Source organism: Artemia franciscana, unplaced genomic scaffold (genome assembly GCF_032884065.1).
Source record: "Artemia franciscana unplaced genomic scaffold, ASM3288406v1 PGA_scaffold_32, whole genome shotgun sequence".
Classification (NCBI taxonomy): Eukaryota; Metazoa; Arthropoda; class Branchiopoda; order Anostraca; family Artemiidae; genus Artemia; species Artemia franciscana.
The window spans coordinates 2,449,056-2,462,059 of record NW_027062665.1 but is presented as its reverse complement, the minus strand read 5'-3'; the positions used below and the strand labels follow the sequence as shown (position 1 = coordinate 2,462,059).

Sequence of the window (13,004 nt, the reverse complement as noted above, 5' to 3'; positions counted from 1 at the left end):
TAATAAAAAAAAAAATTATTAAAAAATATTCCGAAAAAGAAATTTTTCCAAGAAAAGTGGGGGCCATATTAAACACTTGATAATCAGAAAGAATTTTTTGTAATAATTAAAACTCAAAACTATCAGAAGCTAAGATTAAAGAATAAATGAAATTCGAAACGAACAAAAATTAAGTGATTAATCATAGCAAAGAAAGATACAACTGGTCCTGAATATAAATGAATAAATAAACCCCATAACGATTGAAACTCAATTGGAATATGCAAATCAAGCTTAAGACGATCAAAAATCACTGCAATCATTAGCTTGGCTACTGCCCACTTCCCTAACTATAAAATTCTAAAGTTCCCTGTGTCATTGTCACTTTTCTTCGCTGTTTATCGTATTTGTTTTTGTTTATTTATAATACTCCGTACTTTGTGTTTTTTATGCTTTACGGGTAATAAAGTTCATTCATTCATTTACCTAAAGTTATTTGTGTCATGAATAGTCTCGGAAAGAACTAATAAAATGAAAATAAATGTTCTATGTATAATGATATTAATTGCTGAAATGTAATCAATTCAAGATTTTATATTACTGTAATTTTTATTTTTATTGTCAGTGTTGTAAGTAAAAAATAAAATATTTATAATACAATGCGTTTTCAGTAAAGCGTCAATGACACAGTGGGCATTAGATTTCTACAATTCTAGAGGGAGACAATAGCTAACCTCTTGCTTATAGCAATTTTGATTTGTTTTACACTTAATTTGCATATCCAATTTAATTTTTACTTGTTTTAAGATTTATCACTTGTTGTACGTTTGTTTGCTAAGATTGTCTATTTAATTTCTGTTCGCTTTGGGTTTTGTTTATTCTTTAATGATAATTTTTGGTTTGTTTTAAGTTTGAATTACTGCGTGAATTATCTTCTGCTGATCTCAAGTTTGATATAGCCGTTACTTTTCTTTGAAAAATTTATCTTTCTGAAAGTTTTTTTTTTTAATTGATCATCAGTAAAAGTCTAATTGACATATAAAGTTAAAATTGGTCATTTTTATTTTAAGAGTTATCCCTGAGAACAGAAGTGGGATCGAAAAAAAGGTGTATATGTGTTTTAAACTCAAATAAGATCCACACAAAAAACTCAAGCAGATCCGCGCAGATTACAACCATGGTCTTTCAAAGACAGCACAAACAAGATTACATTCCTAGCATCTTTTCACATCTTTTAAAAATCCCTCCAGACTACAGACTGACACATGATCCCCACAGCCTCGTCTTCAAGGCAGAACTTACTGGCAGTTGCTTTTAGAACAATAAGTAGACTTGAATGGAACCATAGAAACTAGACCAAAACATAGAGTAAATACAATGCATTGTCATTCCTTAACTTTTACAAAAAGTTATGAAATACTTAAAGTTTAAATGAAACCCGAAATGAACATAAATAGGTAAACAATAATTTGTTTTATTGATTTTCCATAATTAGTTTTGTGTACATGGGTTGACTGTGTCAACCCATGTACATTCACCTAAGTCTCTATTTAGGGATGTATTTTTTATTTAAGTTTCTTTTGATTTCGATTGCCTTAAATAATAAAATAAATAATAAAAAGTAAACGAAACTTAAATAATAATACATCCCTAAATAGAGACCTGGTTGAATACACACTCAGCCCTATGTACACAAAATTAATTATGGAAAATAATATACTTCAAAATAAAACCGAAATAGGAACGAATAAAAACAAGCCCAATCCCGAAAGAACTACAAGATTAGCTGCAGAGAAGGCAAATATCGCAATAAGAAATTATTCCAATTTTTAATAAATACAGTTAGTTCTATGAACGAACCTTTTTACCTTGTAAAATGTTAGCTTTTGTCACACAGTCTTGGCTGAACTTTTCGTTAAGAAGTAATTATGCAAAGGTTATTTTCTTTTAAAAATGGATTTTTAACCGAGAGCTTTTATTGTAAGTGTTTTATTGTTTATTATTTTCTTTGCTGAAGACGGCCCTTAGATATAGGGCTGAAATATTCAAATAGGTTTTGTTGGTTCATTGTCTTGGGAAAAAAGTCCTCATTATTCTCTCTTCTGTAGTTGTAACAATCATGTTAAACAAACATAAAAAAGGCCCTAGGATAGATGAAAAAATAGATCTTAAAACGAGTAAAACATAAACTGAATATTTAAATCAAACTGAAAACGAACAAAATGACTACAAACAAGCATTTGGCTAATGCCCCCTTCCCCCTCCTCTAGCTTTGAAAGTCAGAAGCCTACTATGCTTTGCTTTACTTTTACAATTTCTTAGACCACACTGCTTTTCTATTTACAAAAAAAAATTAAGAGAAAAAAGACTGGTTTAATTTATATAAAGTAGTTCAACTCCTTTATTCTTAAACCTATTTTTTCTCTCTTAATTTTCTGTTCAAGTTTACTAAAAAGAAATTATATTACAGATAAATTTCTTATGTAGTTATCATTACACAAAAGAAAATATACAAAATAATACAGAAGGAAATATAACAAATAGTACAAAACAAAATATAATTATTTATCAAATCGTTAATTTAACTTTATTAATTATTTCCATGAACTGTTCTAGACATATAGTTTTCACTAAAACACAAATAACGCAATAGGCTTTACACTTATACAGTTAGGGGGATGGGGGAGTAGTCAAACGCTTGATTTTTGAAGTTTGAATTGAATATACGTTTTATGTTTTACTCGTCTTAAGAGTTATTTTTTCATTTATATTGCTGCCTGTTATATATTTGTTGGCTATGATTTTTTATTTAATTTTTGGTTCGTTTTGGGTTTTATTCATTCTTTAATAGTAATTTTCGGTTCTTTTGAGTTTAAATTATTTATAGGAATCCCTTCCTGCTGAACATAAGTTTAATACAGCTTTTACTTGTCTTTGAAACACTTCATCTTCTGAAGTTTTTTTCTTTTAAATTAGTTTCTTTTGGTAATGGATTGCCAAAGTCTCAAATTTGTATTCCCCGTTTCAGCACCACAGTCATTTATATCAAAGATCTTAAGTTTAATATACCTTACTTTTTTTGAAAAACTTCTCTTCATGTTAGTTTTTTTAATATTTAAATAAAAAAACAACTGAAATTAACAAACATGATTAAAACTTAAACGAACATAATTTATTCCATGCATGAGAAGGCTACCCCCTCCTCGTATTAATCGATCCTTTCACCAAAGTTCGATTTTTTGTCACATTTCTTTAAGAAAAACTACTCAAATAAAAAGGTCGTCAAATTTGAATGAGAGTAGTGAAGGGGTCTTGGACATAAAATGAGCCATAGGGGTATACCATTGGAGCTACTACCCACTCAATATGTCATTACGTGTAGCTGGGTCTTACACAATACTATTGTGCGCCTTAATGGTATACCTGATTGTTACGTAGTAGGAGTTTGTCTATTTACTTATGAAAATGTTAGCACTAAGATTTTCTTGGTTGTTACGTAATAGGGAATGTTTGACTATGTTGAGGACGACAAAATCTTTCATGGCATCTTAGATTTTTTGAGAATCATTTATGAGAAAATTTATGAGATATAATCTCGTAAGACTCTTTTCTTCAGGGCCAGTGGGGAACCCCCGCTTGTAACTATGGAGGACACACACGTGAGTGTTACTTAGTGCTTGGACACATGTAAATCTTACGTAATGGCGTTGCATATGTGACTCTATGATATAACCTATTAACCACACGAAGTATTCGCTGCACACTTTCCAAATCGATTAAGCTTACATCTTTCCCATCTTTTCAACTCGAGAGCAAGCAACGATTCCAATTCTATTGACTATTGATCTATTAAGTGCACCTGTTTGCTACAGTGCAATAATTTTCCAACAAGACCTAGACAATACTTTGTAAGACACATACTTCTTATTGTACATAAGAGTTTTATTAGTAAAAAACATTATAAAATCATGAAATCACCGAACAGAGCGGTTAAAACTCAACAAACGGAAGAAACACAACGTGAAAAGCTGATAAAGGATAAAATATGTGAAACAAGCGTAAACTAAAAAAAAACAGGAACCTAACCTAACTTTAATGGAAGTTATTTATTTACGATAGCTTATTGAGTTTTAGATTTCAGTCCCCCTACACCTAAGAAATTTCCTGCAACACCTCCCAACTTACTTCAAATTGTTTTTTAGGGTGTACGAATTCAATCCCCCTCCACCGGAAAAATTCCTTTAAGACCATGCCTAAACTTTAAGCTGTTTTTACGAAAGTTATTTATTTACGATAGCTTAGTGGGTGTTAAATTTTAGTCCCCTTCCCAGAAAACAGAGGGCATTTTCACTGCCCTTTGTGCCATAAAAGATCAATTGTTGCCCAAACAGGATCGAAATATCAGAAAAATCGATTTTTCATAGTGTAAAGCTCTAAAAAAGGAGGTTTTAAGCCACCATATCTTGACAGAACGCCCCACAGAAGTGTTTACTGTCATTCTGTGTCATAAAGGATCGACGATAACGCAGTATAATGTTCCTGCCCAATGGCACCCTCTGACGTGCATTATCACATATCAGACATTATTCACGCATTTTCTGGCAAAAAACCTCGCTTACACTAGAATCGTTCATTTGAAGCTTAAACGAGAATTCCCAATATCGTTTCTTCTTATAACTCGTGGCAGTTGACTCCAGTATGACGCAATGTGCACACTCGAAGGCACCCTCTAGTGTGTACAAAAATTGTAACAACATCCGAAATACATCTTACGGAATACAAAAGTTAAAGCATAATCCAAATAATTAGTACAAAACAGAAATAACCCTTACAAAATACAAAATTCCTTACACAATTTTTAAACAGTTCTAACGGAATGAAAAATACACGGTGCAAAAATAAAAATACTTGCTATAAAACTCCAAAATTCTAACGATGTCAAGAATACTTCTTGTGGAATACAAAATATTCAAATATAATCTAAATACTTCCTACAAAATAGAAATAACTCTTGCTTATACAAAAACAGTTCATACAATTCTAAAACAGTTCTAAGAGAATAAAAAATAGTTGATACAGAAGACAAAATACTTGCTACTAAACACAGAAATTCTAACAGAAACCCAAATACTTCTTATGGAATGCAAATAATTCAAACATAATCCAAAATAACTCCTAAAAAATAAAAAATAAATTTCTTGCGAAATACTATAAAAGAGAAAATAACTCGTAAAAAACACAGAAATAATTTGCACAATTCTAAAATAGTTCTAACTGAAGGAAAAATAGTTAGTGTAGAGCACAAAATAATTGTTACAAAACACAAAAACTCTAACAACAGCCCAAATACTTTTTATAGAATACAAAAAGTTCAAATACAATCCAAAGTAGTTCCTACAGACATTTCTAACAGCAATCCAAATACTTCTTATATAATACAAAAAGTTCAAGCATATTCCAAATAATTCCTACAAAATAAAAAAATATTCTTACAAATGATAAAATAATTTGCACAATTCTAAAATAGTTCTAACAGAATGAAAAATAGTTGGCACAGAACACAAATACTTGCTACAAAACGTGGAATTTCCAACAATTTTAAAATAGTTCTAACAGAATGAAAAATAGTTGGTGCAGAAGACAAAATAATTGCTACAAAACACAAAAATTCTAACAACAACCCAAATACTTCTTATAGAATACAGAAAATTCAAACATAATCAAAAATAACTCCTACAAAAGAGGAGAAATTCTTACAAATATGAAAATACTTTGCACAGTTCTAAAATGGTTCTAACAGAATTAAAAATAGTTGATCAAGAGCACAATCTATTTGCTACAAAAGACAGAAATTCCAACAACATCCCAAATACTTTTTTATAGAATACAAAAAAGTTATAAAATTATCCAAAGAACTTCTATAAAACAGAAATAACTCCTAAAAAATACAAACTTACTTTACACAATTCTAAAATAGTTGTAACAGAATGAAAAACTATTGGTATAGAACAGATTTTCCCTGTTGTTTGTACTTTGTGTTTGTTTGTTATAGAAAGGCAGTGTGGTCTTTGTCGCTATTATAATCATAATATTAGGAGGGCCTTCATGGTCTAGGTGTCTAACGAACAGTACCATTGATGGAGATCTATTTCAATTTCTAAAGTGGACAATAATCTTTGGATTATAAAGGTTCCCTGGGAAAATAAAGAAAAACAATCTTGAAGAAAATCAAATCTCGAAGAAAAACTCATTGAAGAAAAAATCTCTTAAAGTATTAAGTATCGTGCCATGTTTGCACCATCACTTGGTAACAGTCACGTGTGTGCCCCCCTCAGTTACAAACCTGGGTTCCCCACGCGCCCTGAAGAAAAAGTCATGCGAGTTTATGTCATTCTCAATAAATCTATCATATCACGCAAGATTGCGTCATCCTTAATAAAGATAAACGTTCCTTGGTACGTAACAACCAAAGAAATCTTGAATCAAACATTTGCATTAAGTAAACAAACAAGTCCCTATCACGTAACAAACAGGTTTATTATACTATTCAGGTGCACTATGGCATTGCGTAGGACCCAGGTGCAAATAATAGCATCTTGAGGGTGTATTAGCTCGAATATTATACACCCTTTACCTCATTTTAAGTCCACAACCCCATCACTCTTATGAGAATTATTATAAAATTGCTTTAAGACCTTACAATAAATTGTGAGGGACTGGGGAGGGGGCTGTCCCCATCGTATACAGAATAATTTTTGTTCTTTTTAATTTTAAGCCTTCCTCCTTGCTTTTAATTGAAAAAAATGATTTTTTTTTGTGTGGCTTAATAGACAATATAATGTGGACAATACAATATAAGCCACAAATAATGTGGTTTAATGACAATAGAATATTGCTACGTTATTAAAGAGCAATATTGCTTCAATGTAGGTTTCAATGTAACATGGTGGGACTGAAAAGAGTTCCCCCTCAACCTACATCAAAATGATAGATCCTAAATGAGGTTAGGCTTTAACGGCCCTATTTATTTAAAATTGAAAAAAATCTTGGAAACTGAAAATATTGAAAATTACATTTTGTCACACAAATGGTAGCAGTCAGCACTCCACTCAGGCGTAATCGCTTAAATTGCTTAACAACGATATTAAAGCTCTAAAATTTCCTGTCAGATTGAACCTTCTCCCTATTCCCTGCAACCCCTGCCTCTGCAATACAGCCCCTGAGAAAAAAGGGTAGATTACAAACGAAGCAATCCAGATAAGCGTCTATCTTTCTCAGAAGAATGCATAAAATGCTATATTTGTATGTATAGAGGGCTCTAAGCTCAGTCCTTGCTTTTTAGACATGCTATTCCACGCAATCGAAACTAGCAAACTTGAAACATAAAACGAGCATGGATAAGCTTATACGGGATTCCAAACAAAGAAAAGAACCAGAATTACTATAGTGATAGAAATATTAACTAAAACGAATATATGCAACAATGAACAATAAGAAAAAACTTGAAACGAGCATAAATTACCATAATAACGGTGGTATTTCTGCTCTTGTGCTCCTAGAAAGCTTGATTATCTTAAATGAAATAATTATAAATTGAACTTTAATTTATAATTATTAAATAAGAATTTATTACAAACCCGCTTATAAAATGAACGCAAATTCCTAGCTAAGCTCAGTTCAACCCAAATTGTTTGAACAAACTTTCACTCGTCAACGGACGGTACAGAAGACAAAGATTTAAGTCATCCACCCCAGTGTCCTACCTAGGGAATAGATCTTCTAAGAATTCGTGTGTTTAGCTTTGTCGTGGGCAGGTAAGATTAAGGCACATTAAAATATGTACTGAAATTTCAGTTAGTGACATGCAGCAGCATGGTTAACTTATTAATCATTTCTGGAATTCTAGTAAGCTCCATCGGGTACAGTCTAGGTAAGTGATGAAAGAGAGGCCGTATCTACCAATACTTCTTACTTCAACCTTGTTGATTCTTAACATTGTTTAACATCTTGTAAGCGGTCAAAGCAGCTTCCTTGACAATTTAAAAGCAAACTATATAATGGCTGACATGTGACGAGAAATTACAGCGGAATCATCAAACCAGCTAAAACCAGGGACGGATCTAGAGCAAAATCTTGGGGGAGGCCCAATATGACAAGGGTGCCAATGAGCAAAATCTTGGTAGAAGGCCCAATGTGACAAAGGTGCCAATAATTGACCAAATTGACAAATTTATTCTAAAAAAAAATAAAAAAAAAACAAGGAATGAAGGCACTAGAAAAACGTGAGGAGGGGAGGTCCCTTCCCCCTGGATTCAGCCCTGGCTAAAACAATATTATTGTGAGTGGGTGGAAGATAAAGCAAAAAAAAAATTCTTGAGTGAAGCCTTTTTACATTCTTTTGCAGATGCCTGAGTTCTTTATCATATCTGCTATTTCTTCGCTATTTAGTACATTGGGTAGTAAATCTTTAAATGGTGATAGAACCAGTAAAAAGCAAATAAATCAACAATCTTATCACCCTAAATTTGGTATGGAGTGTATGGATATTTACGCTTCACCCTAAAGGGGCTAAATCAGAACTCATCTTTTCCAATATTTCAGAGCAGAGGCCTGGTAGCGGGCCATCATGGGCTTTTGTTTGTTTTAAACAGTTCAGGGTAATGAATCATAAATTATGAAGGACATATATCAATAGCAGTACAAAATCACGAAACAGTTTCTCTTTGTGGTTATTCTAAATATGTAAAAATTAACGAGGATTTAAGTTGTTCACAAAAAGCTACGAGCCTGGAAAAATTTAAACAATTTTAGAAAAAGGGGAAACACCCAAGAAATAGTCAGGATCTCGCAGATAAATATACCATCACATTCAGCATGTCGAAAAATCCTGCGGTAAGGTTTTCAAGTTCCTCTGGGTGAAAACACGAAACTTAGCTTTTTTTTTTTAATCTGATAACGGGTTTGATATTTTGGCCCGAATATGGCTGAAATTCTTTTGAATGAAAAGTATGAGAAAGCCAATTGGCTTAGAACTACAGAAAATCCTCATAAATATCGTCACAGTTTGATAGGTTATATTCCCACGTGTGACTCCACACCAGTTACTGGGGTAGGGTGGAAAGTCAATAGGTCAAGTATGGGGAAGTGGTGGTGCTGAGACCATCAACAAAAAATCTTTAAGGTCTAAGTTTTGCAAGAGGCCCTTTCGATCAATGTGGAGGGGGGGGGCTTAAACTCTTTGAAAAATTTAATTTTGAGGAATATGTTTGGAACTGGCACGTAAGTATAAATTTTTCAGGTGGGGTGGTACTAAATACAATTATTTGATAAATAAAAGGAGTAGAAAGTGTCTATGAACTCAGAAATTTTCACAATTTTTGGTGGAAGGCCCTTACCCCCCTCTCTAGGTGACTAATTTCGACTAAGCTTCTAAAATCTATGTTATAGGGAGAATTGCCCACCTTTTAGTGCAGGAACACTTTTAGTTTGACTTAAATTTACATTTATATTATTGCTATGTGGAGGCTAAGGTGCAATCTAAAGGTAACAGCCTCCCTTAAAAATATATAAATCACTTTCTTAAAAATCATGTTTCTCATAAAAAATCCTTCAGGATTTTTTAGTTCTTATTTATTCCTTTAATCCTCCAACTCTTTGTCGGGGGCGATTTTGGTTTTGAACCATTTTGATGCAAAAGACAAACTTCAGCATATGGGCCAGAGGCGGCTGGTGAGGGAGCTCCCCCAATGTTTATGTAAAATATCTGATTGTACAAAAAAAAGCTTTAAGCAAATAAAGAAAATCAAGCGAAAGTAAAGGTTGACAATAAAACTCAAAACAAACAAAAAATACCGTTTTTGCTCAACTCCTGACTCTTTATTATTTTTTTTTTCATGGTGTTTCACGAACAATTGCTAATAGAAGAAGAACGAGAAAAAAGGGGTTTTCCTCAATATCTTGAATAGAAAAGGATTTATTTATCACAATTTGCTTTGAAGAATTATGCTTTTTGGTTGATTTTTTTTTTTCAAGGCAGTATAATACCTACAAATCCCCACTGGTCAGATATTTTGCTCTGAGATATGACGCATGGATGGTTAATAGATAGGTAGACATAGCAATTAACAAATGAACTAACATCATTTTTATACAATCCTAATAAGTGGAGTCAATGCCAGAATTGCCTCTAATTCAATCGGACTATGTGTCTTGGCCTTTTCTACAATTAGCCATGGCTTGATGGCCACAACTATTCGATTTTAATTCAAAAATCAACGGATGTGTACATGTGTATACTATCTTTGTAAACGAGCAATAGTTGGATATATATTTAAATATATGTGTATTTTTTCTAAAAAAAACACCCTATTTTTTCCGGGATAATTGGCATCCTGATCTGGCCTAGAAAACGATTTAGATAGGTTGGAAGCATGAGAAAACTCCTTAAGACCCTTAATTTCGGAAAAAATATTTCTGTCAGTGCCGTTATTTTTATATACATCAGTATTACTGTGATGTTGTTACACTTTTGGCACTTATTTGGAAAATTTGAAGGTTTTCATGTATGGACAAGTATATTAAATTGCTTAAAGAGCAAAAAACTGATAAAGAGCAAAAAATATTTTTATATATTCTGACAAGGAATTACTACAATTCAAGACCTTAAAAAAGAAAACAAGAATTTTGAAGTTTAGTAAAAATCGCTGTTAGAAATCGGACTTGCTTTAATAATCAAATATATTTGAACAGATTTTAGTTTGAGAAGACGTTAGATTGCCTGAAGAACAAAAAACTAGTAGTTGTGAAAATATTTGTATATATTTTAACAAATGACTCTAACAATTCAAAAACCTTAAATGGAATGTTTGAAGCTTAGTAGAAATCGTTGTTAGAAAAATATCATTATCGAATTTCTTGCATAAGCGATGTCTTATGCTTATAGACATGAAAAAAAGTAGAAATAATTTTTAAGTTCAGTTCAGAATAGCCAAAGGTATTACGTAACCTACAAAAATATTTACGGTGCCTGAGCAAAAATACAATGAGAATCTATATACATAGAAGTCTGCCGCGTGCCAAGTGCCTGGGCCAGGCGGCTGGTAATTGTAAAAATATTTGTATAAATTTCGAAAAGGGATTTCAATAATTCAAAACCTTAAAAAAGAGAACCAAAACATTGAATCGTGGTAGATATAGTTGTTAGAAATCAGACTTGCTGTAATAATCAAACATCTTTGAAAAGACCGTAGTATGAAAAGACAGCAAATTGTCTCAGATTGTTTACGGTTAGAAGACAGGCGACAATGAGAATCCATACATAGATCCTTCCACGGGGTGAGTTGTCTCATTTTATTTTCCTAGTTGTTGATTTCCACCCGTTGTAAATTTAATGACAATGCCCTTTGTTGTAGCTGCCCTTGTTGGTCTAGTCTTAAATAATGGTTAAAGTTGCAGATTTGTTAATTGTTCAGGTGGTGGAAGGAAAGCTTCTTTTTCTTTCAACAAAATATCAGTTACTAGCTGATGGTGGGTAGCTAGTTGGTAGGTAGGTTGGTGGGTAGGTGTGTTGGTAGCTAGTTGGTGGGGGCGCTTCGCACCCCCAAGCCTCCCCAAGGCCAAGCGCACGTAAGTCGTTACGCGCCATGTTAGTTACGCGCCATTGTAGTTGTGTCCCACCTGTGAATATAGATATTAACTACGTAAAACTTGCCAGTATACAACATTCTTCGCTGTCCCATTGTCTGTGCCTATAAATAGATTGTCAGGTTTACCGACTCTTGAACATGCAAAATATAATTGTCCATGGGAAAAACAATCCGTATTCAGATCTATACCTCATTATTATAATAATTGCCCTTGAGCTTTGTTCATAGTGATTGCTAATCGAATATTCCCTGTGTCCCGGTCGTCATTTCTATACCCCCCCCCCTGTGTCCCCCCGGCGTCTCCGTTGTAGTTGTGTCCCTGTGTCCCGGTCGTCACTTATATTCCCTGTGTCCCGGTCGTTATTTGTGTCCCGGTGTCCCAGTCTGTAATTTCACTTTGAGTGTCCAGGTCGTCATTTGTGTCCCGGTGTCCCAGTCTGTAATTTCACTTTGAGTGTCCAGGTCGTCATTTGTGTCCCGGTGTCCCGGTCTGTAATTTGGTCAGTCGACAAACATGACGACAGTCGACAAACAACTTCATGGCGGCATAATGCTCAATCCTTATAATAACGTCAGTTGACAAACATGACGTCAGTCGACACACATGTCTCATTTTATAGTCCAGGTTGTTGATTTTCACTCATAGTGAATTAATTTTTTCGGGCTGTTCTCTTGGTCTTATCAAGTTTAATAGTTTAGCTGGTTCCAACGAATCCTCATTTGTATTTTCATCACTATCATTTTCAATTTTTATACATTATGATTCTTGCTGTCTCTTATCTTCTGACCCCATTTTTCTTTCTTCTTCATTTTGGATTTTCATTAAGTCAGAAAATTTGCCAATACCCTTTGCTTTGGCTGCCCTTATTGGTCTAGTCTTACCTGATGGTCCAGGCTGTAGATTTGTTTGTTGTTCAGGTGGCGGGAAAAAAACTTCTTTTTCTTGCAACGATTTGTTATTTATAACTCTTGTAAATTTTTGTTTTTCGGATCTACCTCTAGATCAGTTTTTCATACTGATATGTCTTTTCATACTGAGGTCCTTTCAAAGATATTTGATTATTAAAGCAAGTCTTATTTGTAATACCGATTATCTAATAAGATTCAAAATTTTGGTTTCTTTTTTTTTTCACACAAATATTTTAGCAATTACCGTTTTTTTTTTCTCTTTAAGCAATATAATATAAACTTCTCTATACAAGACAATCTTCCATTTTTCCACATAAGTGTGAAAGTTTGACAGCGTCATTGCAATACTGACGTATATAAAAATTACGTCACTCACATAAATCTTTTTTCCGAAATTAAGGCTCTTAACGAATCTTCTCAAATTTCTGACCCATCTAAATCGTTTTTTTAGGCAATAATATCCCAGGATAT

The 13,004-nt window shown here is 33.1% G+C and overlaps 1 protein-coding gene across 1 annotated transcript in view; it reads left to right on the top strand.

The window, feature by feature from the left end:
- Positions 1 to 7,826: 7,826 nt before the first annotated feature.
- The window catches only part of LOC136041634 (mucin-2-like), a 64,217-nt gene continuing 59,039 nt past the window's right edge, over positions 7,827 to 13,004 (top strand). The window contains exon 1 of the mRNA XM_065726332.1: positions 7,827 to 7,909. Within this exon, the coding sequence (XP_065582404.1) occupies positions 7,852 to 7,909 (58 nt within the window). The 5' untranslated portion in view covers positions 7,827 to 7,851. The remainder of the gene's footprint in view (positions 7,910 to 13,004) is intronic.